At 43.7% G+C, this 21,750-nt stretch overlaps 1 protein-coding gene across 1 annotated transcript in view; it reads right to left on the reverse strand.

Annotated features, from left to right (window-relative positions):
* Positions 1-6,789: 6,789 nt before the first annotated feature.
* Positions 6,790-21,750, reverse strand: part of LOC102273644 (protein POLR1D) — a 32,527-nt gene continuing 17,566 nt past the window's right edge. Inside the window, exons 2-3 of the mRNA XM_005902181.2 lie at positions 17,147-17,221; positions 6,790-7,344 (exon numbers count right to left, since the gene is read on the reverse strand). Of these exons, the coding sequence (XP_005902243.1) occupies positions 7,080-7,344; positions 17,147-17,221 (340 nt within the window). The 3' untranslated portion in view covers positions 6,790-7,079. The remainder of the gene's footprint in view (positions 7,345-17,146; positions 17,222-21,750) is intronic.

A 21,750-nucleotide genomic window follows, 5' to 3' on the forward strand; every position in this document is an offset into this window, starting at 1 on the left:
TTGTACAGGGGCAGTCAGTGCCCAACAAGGCCCCCTGATGGCGAGGGTACTGTTTTCCCTTGGGTCATGTGTGTCTGGGTTTTAGATGGACTATTACTGGACTTGCTCTGACAGCTCATCCCATCCGTCCCTGGTCCCAGACCTTGAGCTTCACCTCAGGGAGGTGGACTCACTCTGTCTGGGGAGTTTTGTCCTCAGCCATCAGTGTCATTCATTATCTTGTGCCCTTTGTCTATGGGGACCCCAGACTCTAGCTTGTCTCCCGTTGTGGAGAGTAGCCCCCCCAGTTTATGTAAGATGTCTCTTCCCAGGAGGGGTACAGGGCATTCAGGGACCTGCAGGAATGAATGGGTGAGTGTGTGCTGGTCCACTTTACCTTGGAGTGGCTGCAAATGCCCATTCTCAGGCCTCCCCTGACACCCCATCATTTTACAGCTCTTGGGACCAAGTTTGCCTGGTCTGGTGCTCAGAACTGAGCACGTGGCACTGGTGCTGACTAAAAGTATATTTATAGCTTTTGTTATATCAACCTTCCCATTGATCATTTCAGATTTTCTTGATTCATTCTTATGAATTCAAGAACAACTCTTATGTTGTTGTTTTAGGTCAACCTAGCTGTGTGCTCACTCACCTCATCTATGTTGTTATTGGCAAAATTATTACACTTCTATATGTTACAGGATCAAAAATACATATTGTTTCATTCAATTGCTTTTCAAATAATTTAAGAGAGGAGAATAGAGATGTATTTTTACTATATTTTATAATTACATAAAGTCATGTCTCTTTTGTGACCCCATGGACTGTAGCCTGCTGGGCTCCTCTGTCCATGGGATTTCCCAGGCAAGAATACTGAAGTGGATTGCCATTTCCTTCTCCAGGGAATCTTCCCAATCCACAAATCAAACCCATATCTCTTACACTGAAGGCATATGCTTTACCACTGAGCCATCTGAGAAGCCCCCTTATGTAAGTGAATAAAATGTATATATACATATTTTAAGCTAAAATGTTTAAATGGAGGTTGGCAAATGGTTTCTGTAAAGAGCTATATAAATGTTTTAGACTCTAGGCCCACATGGTCTCTCTTGCATACTCTTGGTTGTCTTATTTTTTCAAACCATTTAAAAACATAACAATTCTCAGAATAGGAAAGTATTCACTCTATTACAAAGTATGCATCTAATTCTCAGTTACCTGAAATAACCTCTCCTCCGAGCCCAACAAAAGTTTTAACATTGGATTTATAAAAATAGCACACTGTTTCATGTGTCATGTATTAGTTTCATAACTTTTCCATATGAGATGCACTCCCTCAAAAATCACTGCAGATGGTGACTGCAGCCATGAAATTAAAAGACGCTTACTCCTTGGAAGGAAAGTTATGACCAACCTAGATAGCATATTGAAAAGCAGAGACATTACTTTGCCAACAAAGGTCTGTTTAGTCAAGGCTATGGTTTTTCCTGTGGTCATGTATAGATGTGAGAGTTGGACTGTGAAGAAGGCTGAGCACTGAAGAATTGATGCTTTTGAACTGTGGTGTTGGAGAAGACTCTTGAGAGTCCCTTGGACTGCAAGGAGATCCAACCAGTCCATTCTGAAGGAGATCAGCCCTGAGTGTTCTTTGGAAGGAATGATGCTAAAGCTGAAACTCCAGTACTTTGGCCACCTCATGTGAAGAGTTGACTAATTGGAAAAGACTCTGATGCTGGGAGGGATTGGGGGCAGGAGGAAAAGGGGACAACAGAAGATGAGATGGCTGGATGGCATCACTGACTCGATGGATGTGAGTCTGAGTGAACTCTGGGAGTTGGTGATGGACAGGGAGGCCTGGTGTGCTGTGATTCATGGGGTCGCAAAGAGTTGGACACGACTGAGCGACTGAACTGAACTGAACCTTCATTTTTACTGAGACTTTTTAGTTAAAATAGGTGAAGCACTCTCTACTTGGTTTATGTGACATTTACCAGTGCTCGTTTATTTATGTGAATTCAAATTACCCTCTGGGGTCACTGCTTTTGGTGAAAAAATTATACTGTGTGCGCCAAAAACAAACTCAATTTTTTTTTTTGAGTTACTTGAAAATTTTTATTTGGGCCAAGATTTATATCCTCCGACCATCCTAAGTTTTTGTTTATTGGGTAATGTCTTTGTTTTGTCTTTTTTTTTTTTTTAAAAGATAGCTTTGCTATATCAGATTCTTGATTGACAGGTTTTTTTTTTTTTCCTTTGGATTATGTTATCCCATTGCTTTTTGCCCTCTACTGTTGCTGATGAGAAGTCAATTGCTAATCTTTATTGAATTTCTTACAAATGGAAAGTCTTTTTTCTCTTGCCACCTCAAGATTTTCACCTTGTATTTGCCTTTTAGCCTTTTTTTTCAAACTGTCACATGTCTATCTGTGGATTTCTTTGTGGAATTTGTGGAGCTTTCTGAATGTGTAGATTAGTGTTTTCAATAAATTAGGAATGATTTCAACCATTATATCTTCACATATGTTTTCTTTCTCCTTTTCTGATATTTCTCTTACATGTATCTTGATGTACTTAATGGCATTCCACATTTCTTGAGGCTCTGTTCATTTTTCTTCATTCTTTTTTTCCTCTTTGTTCTTTGGCTTGCAAAGTCTCTGTCAACTTCAGGTTTGTAAATTGTTCTGCAAGAATTTGGGCCTCTCTAGTTAATTTTTCATTTCAATTGTACTTTTTAAGTCCAGATTTTTATTTGGTTCTTTAAAAGTTTGTATCTCTTTATTGGTACGAGCTATTTGATGTAACATTGTCAGCATACCTTCCTTTATTTTGTAAACCATGGTTTCCACTAGTTATTTGAACATACTGTATTTATAACTACTTGAAGTCTCCATTAACTGTTAAATCCAACATCTGGTCACTCTCACAGGCAATTTGTGTTGTCGGCTTCCCCCACCCACCACCCCCCCACCATGTGTAAGTCATGTTTTTCTGTTTCTTTGTATGTCTCATACATTTTGTTGGAAACTGGACATTTTAGATAGTTTAGGATAGAAATTCTGGGTTGTGGTCCCCGCTTCCATTTACTTGATTGCTTAAGTGAAAGTGAAGTGAAGTCACTCAGTCGTGTCCGACTCTTTGCGACCCCGTGGCCTGTAGCCCACCAGGCTCCTCCATCCATGGAATTCTCCAGGCAAGAATACTGGAGTGGGTTGCCATTTCCTTCTCCATTGCTTGTTTAGTGACTTTTATTTCAGTGAAGTCTATTTTACACAAACACATGGAGTGTTAAACCTTTGATGTTGCTTCTCAACCAATGGTGTGCAGCCTTGGGTGTGCCCAGCTGCCCTGGATGACAGTGCATTGGCAGGGCTTCTTTTTGGCGGTCTTTTCCCCTGATTGCACCTAGCTGTTAAGCTCCACAACTTGTAGGATAATTGCTCTATTGTTTTCAACAATGCTCTAAGGCATCAGTTGTTCCAGAGACTAAACCAAATAGTTCCTGAGATCAGTGTTTGATATTTGTTATTATCCTAGGACAGCTACTCCCAGCGCCCCGCTCCCACCCCAAGTTCTCTACAGCAAACTAAGAGTCTTCAGTTTAGCCTCTGTCTTCAACAAATCTACCAATATCCTCTTATTTCTCACCACAATCTCCAGTTTTTGAATGCATCATTACGCGCGAACTTCTCCATGTTCTTTGGCAAACAAAGTCAGTTTCTCTGGGAAGAGGCTAGGAGCTATTTGTTTATAGCCTGCTTCCTCCTCCAGAAAAATCTCTGAGCCAGGGCTCTGGAACTGGGAAGTGGTATATGGACAGTGATGTGCTTCTATCTGTTATACCCCCACCTTAGGAACTGAGCAGGAGGCAGAGGTGGGTGCAGTGGCTTCAGGTCTTCTTGACGTGGAACCACTGTCTCATGAGCCGGGGCGAGGGTGATCAGGGACTCAGAACTCCCAGTGGCTTTGTGACCGATAGAGTCTGTGTCCCAGTGGGAACCAGATGGGAGGAGGCAGCCTCATCTCCTGGCCACTCTTGCTCGGAACTTAGTCTCAACAACGGGTGTCTGGGGACACGATGAGAAATGCTGGCATCCCGCCCTCTGGGAGAACAGCCTACATGCTGGGGGCAGAGCGAGATTTGTGTTCCAGGCCACGCAAGTCTGGAGTGGGGTTTCTGTGCCACTGAACTGGGAGAGGGGAGGGAGTGGGTGTGATTAAAAAACCAGACTATCACTATTACTATATCTTTGTTGACTTATAAAAAAAAGTGTATGTGCTGCAGTGCCCTTAGTATCATTTCTGGAGACTTTAAATAATTGTTTCTTAGATAGTTTTCACTGGGAGCCCCTCTGCAGAAGTCCTCATCCTGTCATCCTAGAAGTCCACCCCCCACCAACTTACTTTTTTGCTTTTGTCAAAAGTCATTGTAACATACATGTGCAGTCGGTTTCTGGACTCTCCATCTGTTCCAGTGATTTGTTTGTCCATTTTGATGTCAATGCCACATTCTCCAAATTACTGTAAATTTATAATAAGCCTCGAAGTGAGATAGAGCAAGTCCTCCAGCGTTGTTTTTTTTCCAAAATGGTTTTGGTTACTCTAGGTCCTTTGCAGTCCCATCTAAATTTTAGAGAAAACTTGTTAAAACTTGCTAGGTTTTAAAATTGCAGTTGAATTGGATTGTATGCTTATTGTCAACAATCTGGGATGGTATAGGGGGTGACAGGGAGGTTCAAGAGGGAAAACACGTGTATACTTACGGCTGATTAATGTTGTTGTATGGCAGAAGCCATCACAGTATTGTAAAGCATTATCCTCCAACTAAAAATAAATTTTAAAAAAATTAAAAAAATCAATCTAGAAAAGAAATGAAAAATTTTATTCAAGCTGAATTCAGGATTATAACCCAGGAACAACCTCTCAGCTCTGAGATCTATTTTGCCCATCAGAGGTCAAAGCATAGGTGTATAGGTTTTTCAGAGAAAAGTGAAAAGTCAAAGTGTTAGTCACTCAGTTGTGTCTGACTCTTTTTCGACCCCATGGACTGTAGCCCTCCAGGCTCCTCTGCCCATGGGATTCTCTAGGCAAGAACACTGGAGTGGGTTGCCATGCCCTTCTCCAGGGGATCTTCCCAAACCAGGGATCAAACCTGCATCTCCTGCATTACAGACAGATTCTTTAGCCACTGAGCCACCTGGGAAGCCCTGATGAAAGTTTTAAAGACTCTAATAAAAATTTCTGAAGTGGGGTGGAGGTTTTTAAGGGGAAAATGGTTTTGAGGAATGCTTGTCCTTTAACACAGCTGTCTGAGAAAGATAAGTGTGATGAGGCTGAAGCACTTCCTTTACTGTCGAGGGGAAGAACATGCTTATCATGATCATCCCCTTTTTCAGAATAATGAGCTTGCCAGTGTGCTCTAAATTCAGGGCACGTAGACAAATGAGAGAGTTCAACTTTTACTTAATTGCTAAGTCGTTTCAGTCGTGTCCGACTCTGTGCGACCCCATAGACGGCAGCCCACCAGGCCCCGCAGTCCCTGGGGTTCTCCAGGCAAGAACACTGGAGTGGGTTGCCATTTCCTCCTCCAATGCATGAAAGTGAAAAGTGAAAGTGAAGTCGCTCAGTCGTGTCCAACTCTTAGCGACCCCATGGACTGCAGCCTACCAGGCTCCTCCGTCCATGGGATTTTCCAGGCAAGAGTACTGGAGTGGGGTGCCATCGCCTTCTCCCTTAGCAGTGTTTAAAAACCACAACTCTGTGCTGTCTCTAATAGATGTTTAAATACAAAACATTTCAAATTTAGCACAAATGATACAGGCTAATGTGTAACTGGACTTGGATAAAGTCATATGAACCAAACGGTCCCTTTTCAGTGTTTGAGAGGAAAGGGTGTTTGTACAAAGTCATGGGGGTGAGGCTGGGTTCTTGGGGAACAGGGCTGTGCAGAAGCTTTGGGTCTAAGCCCCAAGCTTTGGACTCAGAGCAGGCTGAACAGGTGTGGCGGGCGGCTCTGCGGCGGGGGCAGAGTGGTTCTGTTGAACACCCTGAAGCTGACTTTGCGGACGGTCTCCTTTCTAGCACTTAGAAAGGGTTTTTTCCTGCTGCTGGGAAGCAGGGAGCAGGGCTGCGTCAAGTGATTATCTGGGAGCAGCCAGGCATAAGCTCGGACGCTTTGGGAGGTGGGGGTGGTGTGAACAGAGATTCTTCTTCCTTTCGTGGATGGGGGAAGAGCGTGCTTGGTGACATTTTTCTGAGTATAAAAGGAAGGATACAGGTGTGAGTAATGATAATTGTATGTTAAAACCAGAGCCACACTGATATTGAAAAAAACAGAAAAAAAGCATTGTAAACACACTTTTATTTAAAATTCAGATTTCTGAAACAACTGTACAACACCTAAGAGTGGCATCGTACGTCTTTAGCTAAATAAGACATAGCACGAAAATAATAGGAATTTTAACTTTTGAAGGTTCTTTTAAAAGCACCACTTAAAACGTACATACTGTTCTATCTCAGGAATGAGTTTGAAAATGCACAAGGAAAGAAGAGAGAGTTTTTTAACCCCTGGTTATTGATGGTGGGGGGAGGCGCTAAATTCAAAAGGATTTTGAGATTTTCCTACGTTGTTCATTTAAAGGTCAATGGGTGCAGAGCTCTCAAGAATTTCTGGGTAAATAAGGGCTACAGCTTTTCATAAATATGGTCACTGGCCAGGTTTCTAAAATCATCACCCCTAAAAAGTATAGGATCGACAAGTATCCTCCTGTTTTGAGAAATTCTGAGAAAAGACCACAAGTGCAACACATCAAAAAACAAAAACAAAAACTGGAACTAGTTTTAATAATCTCCAAAAACTTGTAAGTTCTAGATTTATTTTGAAACCAACTTCCAAACAAGACAGAAGAAAACCCAGACGAATGTATATTACACCGCCGAAGCCGCTTAAACCTGCCGGGAGGTCGCTGTGCTCCTTCCTTCGTGGAGCCTCGGGTGACTGTCCGCCGTCAGGACGGAGGCCCTGCTGTAAACCCGTCCTGGTGTCTCCGCACCACCCCAGGCCCGGGCGCTGGGAGGGTCTCGCTGGGCCCCGGGCCCCCACCTCACCGCTTGCTGGACCGCGACTGCGATTTCTCGTGGCCACCCCGCTTCCCCCGCTTCCCGGGCGGCGAGCGCCGGGTGTGGACACTGTGCTTGTATGGGTGAGACCGGTGCTTCTGGCGCCCTTCCTCCTTCTGGCTCTGGCTTTTCGCCGGTTCCTTGCTGTCTTCTTTTTGTTCATGGTCTTGCTCTTTGTGGGAGGGCAGGGTGTTCTTAATTGTGTTAATTAGAAATCTTTTATTTGTCCCGGCAAGAGGACACTTCATCCTGGGGGCAAAGAGAGAACAACCACAAATCAAATGTGGACTCCAGAGCCGAACCCTCCCATCAGGGCCTGTGCCAAAGAATCTTGCTTCCCCGGAGTCAAGTTTCTGAATTTGTTCAGCTTTCCTTGCATGCCACCTAGTGTAAACTCCGAGTACAAGGGGGAAAACCCAGGACACTGAGATTCCCAGACAGACTGGCTGGACCCTGTCTTTAGACCTTGACCCTGTCTTCCAGGCTGGGACTAATTAAGCCAAGGAATACACACAATGTGTGTACAGGTACTGACCACAACACACATCACCCGAGTCATTTAATTCCTTTTTTAAATTCCTGAGTCATTTATCCCCTTTACCATAACACCTGATTTGACTAGGCGTTAACTCAAAATGCAGGTTTATGTTTATGGTGGCCTGCTTTTAAATATCAAAGAATAAGGGTAAATCCCTCTGTGAGGAACAAAAAAAGTATCTCCTGCTATACCCTGAATACTGGATCTACATGATCTACCCTAGAAATAAAAAATAATAATCTAAAGAGTCTATTAAAATGCAATAACCACCTTTTACCCTCTGAAAAACTCAGTTGCTAACTAAGGACTTTCTGTTTCAGAACCCTGCTTTGCCAGGGAGCTCTGGCCACACATCTCCCCTCCAGGCGAACTTCTGGGCCATGTACATTTCAGGGGCTTCATGATTCAAGTTCACCCAGGAGGAAGGATGTCACTGATCATATCATTAATTTACATGTTGACACATATTTACATATGCAGTATTTGTTTTTCAGGTGTAGCCAATCTTTCATTTGGCTACACAAACAAAAACCGCACACAGTGAAAACTTGAACCTCTCTCTCGGCCTTGAGCTCTGGTCTGTAACATAGTAATTAATTTTGCTGAATCTCATCACCAGTTTTTCTTCTGCAACGAACTCATACAACACGGTGCACACATGTGCTCTGGGGTCATACTATCAGACTGGACCTTGGGCATGTCAGATCATCTCCCTGTTGCCCATTCTCTGTTAAATGGGGACCATCATAGTGACCGAGTTAGAGGGCAGGTTGGTGGAGGCTGAATGTGCACTCGCAACAATGCCTGGTAGGTAACAGGCACTCAGTGGAGGTTTGCTCTGGTGCATACCCTAGCCCTTCGGCTTCACTGGCTCTGGGATCCTGAGAGTTACCAGATACCTCTGTGCTTCAGTTTTCTATTTGTTAACAGAATCACCCATCTACTGCAGGAGTTGAGTGAGATAACCCACGAAGCACTTAGCACAGTGCCTGGCATAGAGCAAATTCCTGATAAATGGTACCTGTGGGTCTGTGATTTCTTATGCATGATTCCAAAATTTGAAAACCAAGTTCCTTTTTTGGACACAACTTATTTGGCAGCCAGACCTGACCTAATCTGACACTGGGCACTTATTTCTAGTATGTGTCCCCTTTGGCGTAACATTCATTTGCTTTGCTGGGGACATGACTGTGTGCTGAACACATACCATGGGGGTACTTGTCGTGCACGCTGTCTGTGCTATGGTACCTTTCTAAGAAACTTATCTGGATCTGAGGGCTTTAAACAAGGGACTGTGGACCCTTCTTATTACTATTCATTATAGTAATAATGTAAAGTAATGTTATTACTGTTCATTCTCCTTTTATGAAAGAGAATATATATAGCACTCAAATTCATATATTCAGGATTTGTCCAGGGTGGAAACTCAAGACAACTAAGTCTCAAATCACCTGAGATAGTAAGTTAATTAAGAACATAGCAGAATATCTGATGTCTCTCAATGAAAAAAAAATTATTAAAAAAAAAAAACCTTGAGCCATCAAGAAAAAAATAAGATATTTTACAGAAATGTTCATAAAAATGGTTACAGTTTTAAAGTTTTGGTGCTTAAAATGGTTAAGCTTCTATATCTGCAAGCTTCACTCTCCAGGACACCTCAATTCTCCACTGATGTCAGAGCCAGTGGGCCAGTGGGCATGACCTCTGAGCTTGTTATCTGCATTTCCTAATGACCCGTAAACTCCACCTATAGGTACTCCTCAGATACAATAACACTGGAGGCTGGAGTGATGTGTGATCTCAAAGGGCCCTTCCTGTTTGGAGTGTCTCATGTTCTCTACGTTTGTTGACCCTTTGGAAAATGACCGTTCTCTCCTTCACCACATTAGGAAATTATTTCATTGCTCTCTGACTTCTTGTGTCTCAGCTCTCTTTTAGTGCCACTTTTTTCTGTATTTGAGATGACACAATACGCTAGTCTTAGATCCTCAACTGTCCTGAAGCCTCTTCCATGTCAGCTTTGTGGGGAAAGCGTGAGCCCTGGGGCGTGGGCGCAGGCCTGGCTGCTGGGCGCGTCTGCAGCGGCTCTGTCACTGGCTGTGCCGGGGATGAGGGTGGGGGCCACGGGGTGTGCAGCTGCGGAGCTGTGACCCCACAATGTCAACCTTCTCACCCTGGCTGTTTACTCTTATTTTTGGTTCATTTTTGATTTTAGAAAGTTATACTAGCTCACATGGGGAGAGCCAGATTTAAGGTGCTAACAACATAAATGGATATGAAATTCTATAAATAGAATGAGATGCGTTAAAACTGCTTTAGAAAGTACCCATGACAGCAGTGTCAGACTCAAGACCTGGCGTTCTATCCATGTTAAACCAAAAAGTGAAGCAACTTCCTTCTGCTTTCAAAGCTGCTGATGCAGAGCCTGAGAGGAGGGGTCTCGCCTGCCCTGGCAGAGACTGAGATGGACTGAGGCCAGGAGTGTCAGCTCTTCAGCCTGCTCTCCCCATTTCCCAAGTAGGCGTGCTATGGAACGTCCTTCACAAAAATGAGGCACTTTCTCCTGGCAGTAATCAGACTCCACTCATGAAAAACAGTCAACTGTTTTTCATGATTGTTTTGTTTTGTTTTTCATGACAGCCTTGTTTCAAACAAGTGCAGAGAACAGCAGGGGGAAGATAAATGCTTTTTTTTTTTTTTTCTTTCTGATTTTAATACTTTGGACAGAGGTAGTAATATCCAACACTCTGCAGACGTAGAGCTGCCATGTCAATTTCTAAAAGACTTTCATGAATGTGACCCATTGAATAAGTGGTACGTGACCACTCGCCAGTGAGAACCAGGAGGGTGCAGACCATGCTGAAGGGTAATTCCTGTCACCAGCGTCGCCTCCCTCCGTCTCTCCTGCCATCGCCTCTCTGACAGATGCACAGGAGGCTGCACGCTTGTGGGTCCTGAGCTGGGAGGGTATGGAGCCTGGACGGGAACCAGGGCTCTGACTCCAGAGTCCATCCTTCCGGCACAACCCCAGTTAGTAGCCAGCAGGGGGGTCCTCCCTTCAGGACAGATGCATAGAAGCTGATAGTATGTGGCGTCGGGTGGGCTCGAGACGCTGGCCGTGCGGGAGCCCAGGTGAGTCTGACACAGACAAGGAGAGGGCACAGAACACCCTGGACACACGTGACTTGGAGATCTGCGAATGCGTCAGGCCGGGGGAGATGATGGTGGTTCTTCCTCTGTTTAGGGAAGCAGAGCCTTGGGATCAGGGAGGCGGGCTCCATGCATTGTACCCTGATCCCGTCCTTTGTTTTGCTGCCAAAGCCCTTCCCATGCAGGCACACAGCATTTTATCTTCCATTCTGCACTTTTCTTTGTATGCTTGCGAGTAATGCAGAGTAATTAAGGATGAGCAGTGCAGCTATAGGGATTATAACACTCTACAAGAACTTCTCAGGTGACTGAGGCATTCGATTGCCAGATTAGCACCTGTGGCACCGTGGGTGGTTATGGTGACTGTGGCGCCTTAGACGAGCTGAGTTGTTACCAACTGCAGGCTCAAGATCCAGGATCACCTGGCTCCTTGGGCTGTGGGGATTGTAGCTGGGCTTCTTTCTGTGGCTGTTACCTCAGACGTACATCTGAGAGCATGCAAAGGAGGTGCAGAATGGAAAATAAAATGCTGTATGGGAAGGGCTTTGGCAGCAAAACAAAGGACTGGATCAGGGTACAATGCATGGAGCACGCCTCCCTGACCCCAAGGCCCTGCTTCCCTAAACAGAGAAAGAACCACCATTATCTCCCATGGCCTGATGCACTTCATAGATCTCCAAGTCATGTGTGTCCAGGGTGTTCTGTGCCCCTGTCCTTGTCTGTGTCAGACTCACCTGGGCTCCCACAGGGCTGGTGTTCCGAGCCTACCCAACGCCACATACCATCTTCTGTGCATCTGTCCCAAAGGGAGCAGCCCTGGCGACCAGTGTGCTGACAGCTTTTCTGTAATGAGGTAGGTTTTCAATACACTCCGCCTCCAACACTACACCTAAAAGTAATGACTAGCCAACACATATGTGCATCTGTATCTGCAGTATTGATTTCTAAAAATCTGAGGCTTTTTCATGTGTAAGGCATTATGCTAGGTCCTGCAGCAAAAATACATCCCAGGCTGCCTGTGTTTGAGGCGATGGCCAGGAGGGACAGAAGGTGGGACAAGGAGAGGGTCAGAGCAGGGGTGTGAGCAGCGGGGGCTCTGGAACGTACGACAGGGCACGGCCCCTGGGCCCCTGCTCCCTCAGCCATATAGGTCGTCTCCGCTACCATGTGAGCTGACGGTGGCTCCTTCGGGGCTCCCCACCCACTTTCCTAACCGGGCAGGAAGCGGGGTGAACGCGGGAGGCAGGGGCGGGATGCCCAGCGTCCTGTGTGCTAACAGACGACAACCACTGGGCGCAGGACGAGGAGGGGCAGTGCTGGTCCCCTCAGACGTTTAAATGAATAAAGACACCGCGTGACTGGCTCAAGGCCGGGGAAATGATTCGCTACTGACATAAAATATCAGAAAATGTAGGAGTGCTCACCCATGTCACCAGATTGACCCCAAGCCAAACAGAAAAGCACCCAAAATATCATTCCCTTTAAAACAACTGCGTTATGAAAACTGGAGAATCGTTTTCTGTCAAATCCAACCTTTGGGACTTTTTGTAGCAAAGTACAAGCCTCTCCATGTCTAAGGCGGAAGTTACCCGGGCATTGGACTCGATTATTACACTGGGCTAGGATCAGCCAAAGTGAATGGGACCAAATAAATACAGCTTTGTAGAACGTGAAGCTGAGCAAATTTCTGAAATTTGTGCTTATAAATTCCTTTATGTTGACTGAAAGGAAGTCACACGGGCCAATACTTCAGTTTCTCTAAGGCGTCTGTCAAGAACAGCTTCTCAAGAGATTCTTTTTGCTGAAATATGTCCAAGGAAGTACATAGCACCAAATGGTTTCTTTCTTTATGATATAAAAAAAGTTCATCCCACTTGCATTTTCTCTAGTTCAGCAATCTCTTTCTGGCAACAGCTCAACTGCCTCACTTGAGATCTCTCTTACGGAATATCCAAGAGGAAAAAAAGAGTGTCACTTGCTCTAATTCTATTTTAAATTTTAGAGCAAATGTAAAAACCTTCTAGATGCTTAGAAAAGCAGACCACCGCCCACCAGTAGTTGACCAGTTGCTCCTTTTGGGTATCTGCTATAATGATTACATACATACAGATTGATCCACACTTGATCTTTGCAGTTCATTATATCACTGCATCCATAAAAACGTAAGAATGGATTTCTGAAAGATAACAGCTTAAAAAAATAATAGCAGTACTATAATCACAGCTAAACAGAAGTCCACATCAATTCCTTCTATCATTACATACCTTTGTTTCAATGAGTCTGGATAAGAATGCAGACAAGGTTACACTTAGAGCTGTCTCAGATCTATTAATTCATGGGGTACTCCTCCTCCCTTTTTGCCATGGAATTCATTTGTTTAAGAAACTGGTTTGTTTGTCCTGTAGAATTCCTCATATTTTTCATTTCTGTAATTTTATCTCTACAGTCATTGAGTATGTTCCTCTGACCTCTATTTCCTGCCAACTAGTAGTTCTCACTAGAGACTTGATCAGATTCAGGTTCTTTACAAGGATGTCTCATAAGTGGTGGTACTCTCTTCCTATTGCACCTTTCTGTGGTATAAGGATCGATGCATGAGTCCAGTGTCATCAGCCTGACCCACTCATCAGAAGGTTCCCCATCAGCTTCTCATCTGATAGATTTAGCAAGTCATAGACAGAGCTTTGCCTAGATTCAGTCTATCATTAGGGATTGTAGAATAATGACATTCTTTTTATTTTTAAATCATTTAAATAATCAAATTTTTAAATCATAAATTTATACGTCTGTCTTCTGTATAAGCAGACATATTTACTGTCTGCTTACACAGAATCACATTTATCCTTTTAAGTAAACAGCGTGATGAGTCTTGACGAATGTGTGTAGTCATGTTATAATCACAACAATCAAGATGCAGAACACTTCCATCACCCAGAAAAGCTGGGCAGTAAATGCAGTCCTTTGGCCCCCACCTCTTGGCAAGCGATGAGTGGGTTCTGTCCCTCTGGGTCTGGCTTTTTCTGGCTTTTCTCCGGGTCATATAAATGGAATCTCACACGGTGTCATGTATTGAGTCTGGTTTCTTTCATGAGCGCAGTGCGTCTGAGACTCATCCACGCAGTGTTATCAGCAGCTCTGCTCCTTTGTGTTACTGACTAGTATGGAATGTATGGGCATCACCAGGGTGTGCCCACACATCAGCTGATGGGCATGTGGGCTGTTTCCAGTTTTGAGCTATCACGAGTAAAACTGCCGTGGACATTACTGGACAGATTTGTGTGTGGGCTTACATTGTCAATCCTCTGGTCAGCGGTTAGAAGAATAATTCTGTGAGTGCGTATTGTAAGAAACTGCCAGTTGTTTTCCAAGTGGCTGTATGACTTTACATTTCTGCCAACAATGTGTGAGCATTCTAGTTATTCCAGATCCTCCTCTTTACCTGCTGCTGTCCGTCTTTTTAAATTTTAGTCAGTCTAGTGCATTTGTAGTGAAAAACTGTGGTTTTAATTTGCATTTTCCTAGTAACTGATTTGAGGATCTTTTCATATGCCAATGAAAAGATATTGGCCAATTTGATATCATTTTTGGTGAAATGTTTATTCAAATCTTTTGTCTGTTCTTAAATTAGATTGTCTTATGATGGAGTTGTTGAGAATACAAATGATGATAATCTTATTCTGCAGTCCCACATTTAACAGTTGCAATTCTATAAAGAAGTTTTCTTTCATCAGTTGTTATATAACTTTGATGTATAATTTGTACAAGCAAAAGGATAAATACTTGTTTCTTTCTCATTGCTTATCAGTTATACAAACAATGATTCGGTTCCTTAGCATCGTCCAACAGGGACCACTGAGTTTCCTGATGTGATTACTGTTATGACCTTATGGATTGTGACATGTTTTAGGTATCTCTGCCACTACAGCTTTATTTTTTTGATGATTCAATTACCAGGAGGCCTTTCAAGTTGGTTCCCAGTCTTTCTGACCTGACTACTGTAGTCTTTGAAAGTTTTACTTTCTGATATGATAAGGTTTTCTGGCTCGGCTTTATGTGTGTCCTGACTGCACAGTAAACAGTGGTCTTGCCCACAGAGTGGTCTGGACTTTGCCCTGGCTTCTGGGAGGTAATATCAATTCTGGGAGGCAACGTCATACCTGATAGAATCGTCTCTGCTTGGGGTGGAGCTGGCCACACCTGACCGTGAGGGCTGCCCATGCCAGAGAGACAGTCTACATGATTCAGGGTGGGGATCTGGGTTACTGGGGCACTGGTGGGCAAGAGACTGAAATCAGTCATGTGAGCAATCTATCAATCATCCTACAGAGAGGAACTCCAGTGAAAACTTTGGACACCTGAGGCTCAGGGTCGCTTCCCTGGTTGGCAGAATGCCAAGTACACTGCCATAGGTTGATGCTGGTCGTAGGGTTGGGGGGTCGTGGTAACTGTCCTGACTCCATGGGGGGTGGGCAATAGCAACTCTGTGTCTGGAACCTCCCCAGACCATGCCCTTTGCATTTCTTACTTTGGCAGATTTTAATCTGTATGCTTTCCTTGTAATAAACTGTAACCGTAAGTATAATAGCTTTCTGTGAATTACATGAGTTTTTCTAGCAGATCACTGAGGCTGAGGGTTGCTCTGGGAACTCCCTGAATGTGCAGTTGGCACAGGGAGTGCGGGTGGTGCTGGAGGCTGTGAGGAGGCTGTGCCAGCTCGCGTGCAGGCTCAGCCTCGGATCTGCAGCCAGTTATTTCTCTAAGGATCTCTGGCTCCTGTCAGTGAGCCTTGTATACAGTGGCCTTGTATACACCACTGTAGTATTATATGCCATCTCCGGGTACTGGGGGGTACTCACTGCTACTGAGTGGAAGGTCATTGTTTCTAGGGCTTTTCTGTGGACAGAGTTAGAAAAGCTTATTCCTCTCTCTCTTTTTTACATTATTTATTTATGGCTGCGTTGGGTGTTTGTTACTACGTGTGGGTTTTCTCCAGTTGTGGCAAAAAGGGGCTACCCTTGAGTTGCAGTGCACGGGCTCCTCATTGCCATGGCTTCTCCTGTTGTGGAACTCAGGTTCCAGGGTGATGGGCTTCAGTAGTTGTGGCTCCTGGGCTCTAGGGAGTGGGCTCAGAGCTACAGTGCACCAGCTTAGCTACCCCATGGCACGTGGGATCTTCCTGGACCTGGGATCGAATCCGTGTCCTCTGCATTGGCAGGTGGATTCTTCACCACTAGGCCATCAGGGAAGCCCTTTCTTTCTCTTCTAAAGTGAAAATCTAGTACAACTTCATAATGGTATTACCAATTAAAATTTAGGGTTATGGATTTTTATGTCTTTAATTTTATATTTGTAGCTTTTATACTAAAAACCTTAGTATCTATAACAAATATTTACTTACTCGCTTTATCCTACTATAGAGTATTTTCAGAATAACAGTATCAACATTATTACTAACAATGTGATGACTAGAGAAACAATTTAAAGTTTCTTTCTAGTTCTTGTCTGTTTTTTGGAAATACAGTCAAGTTTTACAGATCACCTGAAATAGTTCCTCTGTGTGTGGCTAAGCTGTCTACTATATGGCACATTTAGGTCCATTTATTTTATGTTGCTTGATTTTTACGAATTGCCTTTTCCCTCCGTTTCTTTGACTTTAACCTTGGTTTGTATCTGATGTAGGCCCTGTTCTTGTAAGAGTCAAATCCATAGACACCTAGCTTGTACTCCCATCCCATTTTTACATTTTACACTGTTTAACAGCACTCCATTAGAGTGAATTTTAAATTGTAGATAAAACATCTAAGTCAGCATATTTATTGGATGCAAATGCTATTGCTAAAGTAACACTTAGAAGAGTAGACGTGGTTTTTAAGGTTAAATTCTTCCTTTGTTTATATTAAGTTTTAACAAGCTCTGTTTAGTTAAAAAAAAAAAAATGCAAAGGTTAAACTTTTGTTGTACACAGCTGAATTGTCACAAAACCAAAATACTTAAAATTAGAATTTTTACAAGTAAATTTTAATTTATTGAGGACTATAATTAAGTCAGAAATTCTTAAACAACGAACACAGACGTAATATTACTCGCACTCTGGTGGCCTCAGGCACAGCCGGGTCGACCCATCTCTCGGGGACTTATGGGCGGGAGGGTGTTGACACCATGACAGGTGTTCTTGGCCCGCACCCCTCTGCCCACTGTTCCTTGGCCACAGCACTCAGCAGTGTTCTTCCTCCACCACCTGTCTCTGGGTGATCGCCTCTACACCCATGGTTCTACATTCCCTCTGCATGCTAATGCAAACTTTTCTCTTTAATGTATATTTACATATCTTTAAATTTTTAGGATGATGACTCAAGTACTTACCAGCCCATTGGTCCCATTGTTTCTGCTCTTGTTTTCCCACGTTTTGCCTCTTTCAGCAGCTCTTCTATCGCTTTCCTGGTGGGAAAAAAAGGAAGAAATTTGAGAGGTCATCACCCCACTATATTCTGAAAATCTATATATCCCACATATGTGACTCTGGGAAAGGAACAGCTTTAGAGGCATAAAACTTCAAAATTGGGGGACAAATTTTAAAAATGTTCTTAAATGGTTGATAGTTTTGAATACATAAAAATTAAAAAGAAATCCTTTCCATAAAGAAGAAAAACAATGAAGAAAAAATTGAAGGCATCAACCCTTCCCTACCCACCAAGAACTTCAACTTCAACTCCTTTTTATCTGTTTCTCCGTATTTACCTCCAGGTTTCTAACAGTATTCTTTCAAACTGTTTCACCACCCTCTTAGTCCTCAGCAGATATATCTGGCTATTTTTATATTAACATAACTTACATATGTTTTAATACACTCCTATTAATAGTGAGATCTTCAGAAAATGTCACTTCAGCTAACTCAGCAGCTGGATGCTTTCTGGTCCATCCTGGGAGGGCCCACTGATGGGCTGATGAAAAACAGAAACACGGACCAACTTGCCCACTTCTCACCCCTGGACTCAGACCAGGGGTCACAGCCCAGCCCCTCGCTGTCGGGAATACTAAATGCAGCTGGTCGCCACACAGCCTTCTTCCATCTCCTTAAAATAATAATATATCCTACTGATGTGATCTGAGGGCTTTGCCTCATAGGGCATTTCAGGAAAATTTTATCCTGTCTGGCTCCAAAACAGAGATCCCTACTTCACCCTTATAGATGTAAACAAAAAATAATAGTAATCAAAGGGTAAAAATATTCCAAATGCACCCCTACCTTCCCATCAATTAGAGCGGTAGTTTTCAAAAAACCAACAAACAAAAACAACTAGGAAGTCAGTCATCCTTGTATCCACACGTGTCTTCCCTCCTGACAGCAGAAACACTGAAAATCATTAGGGAGAGAACTTGCTTGTGCAGGGCCCCAGTCATGAACAAACGAGCCAGGATGCATTCTCCCATAAAAACTGGTAAAACGTCTGCCTGGCTTTCTATATGCGCCTACGAAAGCCACTTTGTGTGGTGATACAGTGGAAATGCCATCCATCTGCAGGAGACAATGCTCAGTCAGGACCCTTGTCCAAATCCTGAAGACCCATCCAGGCACTTTCAAGAGGATGTGGTTGGATGTGATTCTTCTGTGGTTGTCATTCCTCTTAAAACTGTCTCCAGCGCTGCTGTTAACCTGATCTGCCACAATTAAGGATACCTTCTGATTTATGATAATAGTCCAAGAGAAAAGAAGGTATGAGTATGAGAAGGACCACCTGGCATGTACCAGCTCACGAGTGATGGGAGGTGGTGACAGGTGGGCCGCAATGCAGGCCCAGCAGGCTGCCTGTGACTGGGGCGGACCTGGTAATTGCAACATGGAGCAACTCATGTTGCTACGAGCTCTACAGTTTACAAAGTACTGCCCTATCTGAACGTGACTATGTAGTTGTCAATACCAGTTTTCAGACGAGGAAGGAGGTAGTGGGGACACAGAGAGCAGGAGGAAGAGGAACAGAACAAAAGGTCCAGCGTGTTTAAGGCTGCCTGCCTCCATCTGCTTGTACTTCCTGTCTCCTCCACAAGCATGGCAAGACCTGGAGAAGCTGTTTTCTCTTTATCATTAAAAGGCACAAAATAAATGGAAAAGAAGAAAAGGGATCTGACAGAGCTGCCACTGCTTCACACTCATTCAGAGAGCTGGAGAAGGGGAGGAGGGACCCTGGGGGCTCAGACTTGGTCCTGGGAATGCGGACCTTCTGGCGCCTCACACCCCTGACTCCTCACATGCTCCTGCTGCAGGGCTTTCCTTCCGAACAGGAAAACGACAGCTCCCAGCTGTCCTGTGTTTTGTCCTTGAAATAACAACATCACCTTCAAAATCAAGGAGGAAAAAAAAAGTCAAGTATTTTTCCTCACTCCTGTAGCCTCTGCTGTTTTCCCTGGAACTCTTGATTAACGAATTCCTGGGTAAGGAAATAACAAAGTCAGTTCCTACTGCACAGTATCATAGAGGCCAGATACTGAAATGATCAAAGATGATGAAGCATCGGCATCATGAAACAAGATAGTTTTTAATGAGATCGTGAAGCAGGAGTTATAAACTGCAGTTAAAGTATAGGAAAAGCAAACAGGAGAATATATAAGAACTAAGTACAAGGAGAACTTGAACAATGAAATTTCAGACACGAAATTAAGTGCCATAATTTTTATACTTAGATCATTTACACATCCTAAAGGCTTCTTTGTAAAACAAATTCATTGTATGAGAACAGACAGTGCAATGGAGACAAGAAGTCCAAGGAAGCCAGATCATTAAGCAGACAGCTTTCTGGGCATAGGAACAAACTGCAGTCAATTTTCGATGATCCATGTGTGTATCATCCATGGCCAGTTTCCATCCGAGTGCGGCTTCCTCAGGCCTGTCTGTTCGTTCCATTAGCCAGCTGGTACACGCTTACGGAATGTAAACTGATCATAATAGCGGCTTAAATAAAATCCAAGTGGGGACGCAAATCTGGTGCAAAATCGTCTTAAAGTCCAAAGTCAAACAAATTAGTTTTGAGTTTTATCTGGATCTGTGTTCCTTTTTATTCACATAACTTGACTGAATGTTAACTGTGTCAGTATAGACAAAGGGTATATGCCCTTTGGGCATGCCCTGGGCATGTTTGTATGCCCAGACAAAAGGCGAGATATTCAAGGCAACTACAAGGAAACAATAGAAGTTAAATAATGAACACAAGAAAATGAGATTTTAAAAGAAGTAATACCAGAGAAGCTAAATATCAAGTAATTGCTCAAAAAAGACATCTGTACATACTTTCTTGAGAAATGGTGAAAGAAAGTGTTATGGACTCAGACAAATGCTTGAGTAATCTGATTTAACATTACAAATACTAGTCAGTCTCCAAGTATAACTATTCCTCATACTGAACAAAGTCAAGTCATGAGAACCTCCAGAACACTGACCTGAAATCCTGAGACAAGCAAGCAAATGGAAACTTGGCTCGACTGGGAAACGATATTTCCTTATGGCAAAACCTACTGCATTCATGCTGATAAGAAGATCTTGACATGCTCATGTGTCTTTTCTCTTTCGATCACTTGTGGCTCAAATCCTTCCTGGACTCTGAGGCAGTATCCGCTCTGAGGTCAACAGGGCACAGCCCCACATCGCCACAGACCCCACTGTTTCTTCACTTGAGGACACATGTCGGAACACAAGGAGGGTGTTTCCTGGGCTGGGAGCTGCCCCGGCAGCGGATTTGCATGTGTCTGTGATACTTGGGGCTGTGCAGGTTCAAGGAGACTCTCCTTTGAATATCAACATACTAGATAAGCTCTTAACATGCACCCCAGGAATCTGATGAAAACTGACAGTGGACCATGTATCTTACACTTCACCCTCAAGACTGCTCTAAGAGACTACTATTTCAGTGATAAGGGGAGGATAAGAAAAACTGGAGAAACTGGTGCTGGGACGTGAACCCAGGCAGTGACTCTTAGCTGACTCCAAGCCTAGCTGAGGTGTGGGAAGGCGAGACCCCTGCCTCACGCAGCTCAGCTGAGCAAGAGGAAGCAAGGAGAGGGGTGGCCGCACGTGTTCTGTGCTCACGACAAGCACTGCTGCCATGAGGGCGAGCTCCCGGCCCTTCACCTGGACGTGGACCTTCTCAAACGTCCACACCTCCCCATCCGGGGTGGCCTCTGAGGGTGGGGTGTTATTACTGTGAGATGACTTCTTCAGGTGACATGGGGACCAATTCCTAATAGTTTATTTTTTTAGAGGGAAACCTGATTTCTCAGTTCACAAAACATCTCACCACAGGAATCACCTCATCGTCAAAGTAGCATTTCTACAAATATCTATTCTTAAGTCCTGATTAAGAAAATACAGTGAAAATACACACACAGAAAATACAGCGACTCATTTTCAGTTCCAATTATAAGACTTAGTTAAACGTGCCATGGTAAGCTGTGTATGGAGTTTCCCCAGTGGCTCAGCAGTAAAGAATCCGCCTGCCAATGCAGGAGACTGGGGTTCCATCCCTGGATCGGAAGATCCCCTGGGGAAGGGAATGGTAACCCACTCTAGTTTTCTTGCCTGGGAAATCACATGGACAGAGGAGCTTGGTGGGCTATAGGCCATGGGGTCAAAAAAGAGTGGGACATGACTGAGTGACTAAACAACAAATCGTGTGTGTTATGAAGAAAAGCAGCTCTTACTGGAAAAACTCTGTGGAGATGGGATGGGGATGGCAGAGAACTACCTTAGAAATTAGTCAGTTCTGACTAGAAAAGCCCATCAATCACACCATGCCAGGAACAACATGCCTGTTCAATAGGTCAGTTAAGCTTAAAAGTATATACACCTTCCACAGAAAGACTAGTTGGGAGAAATAAACTTGGTCAAAGAACATAAAGTCAAAATAATTATTGAGGTCTCTTACCAAATGACAAACATTTTTGTCATCTCTCACCAAATAGCTGTTTCAAATGCAAAA

The sequence above is a fragment of the Bos mutus genome, chromosome 12 (assembly GCF_027580195.1).
Source record: "Bos mutus isolate GX-2022 chromosome 12, NWIPB_WYAK_1.1, whole genome shotgun sequence".
Lineage (NCBI taxonomy): Eukaryota > Metazoa > Chordata > Mammalia > Artiodactyla > Bovidae > Bos > Bos mutus.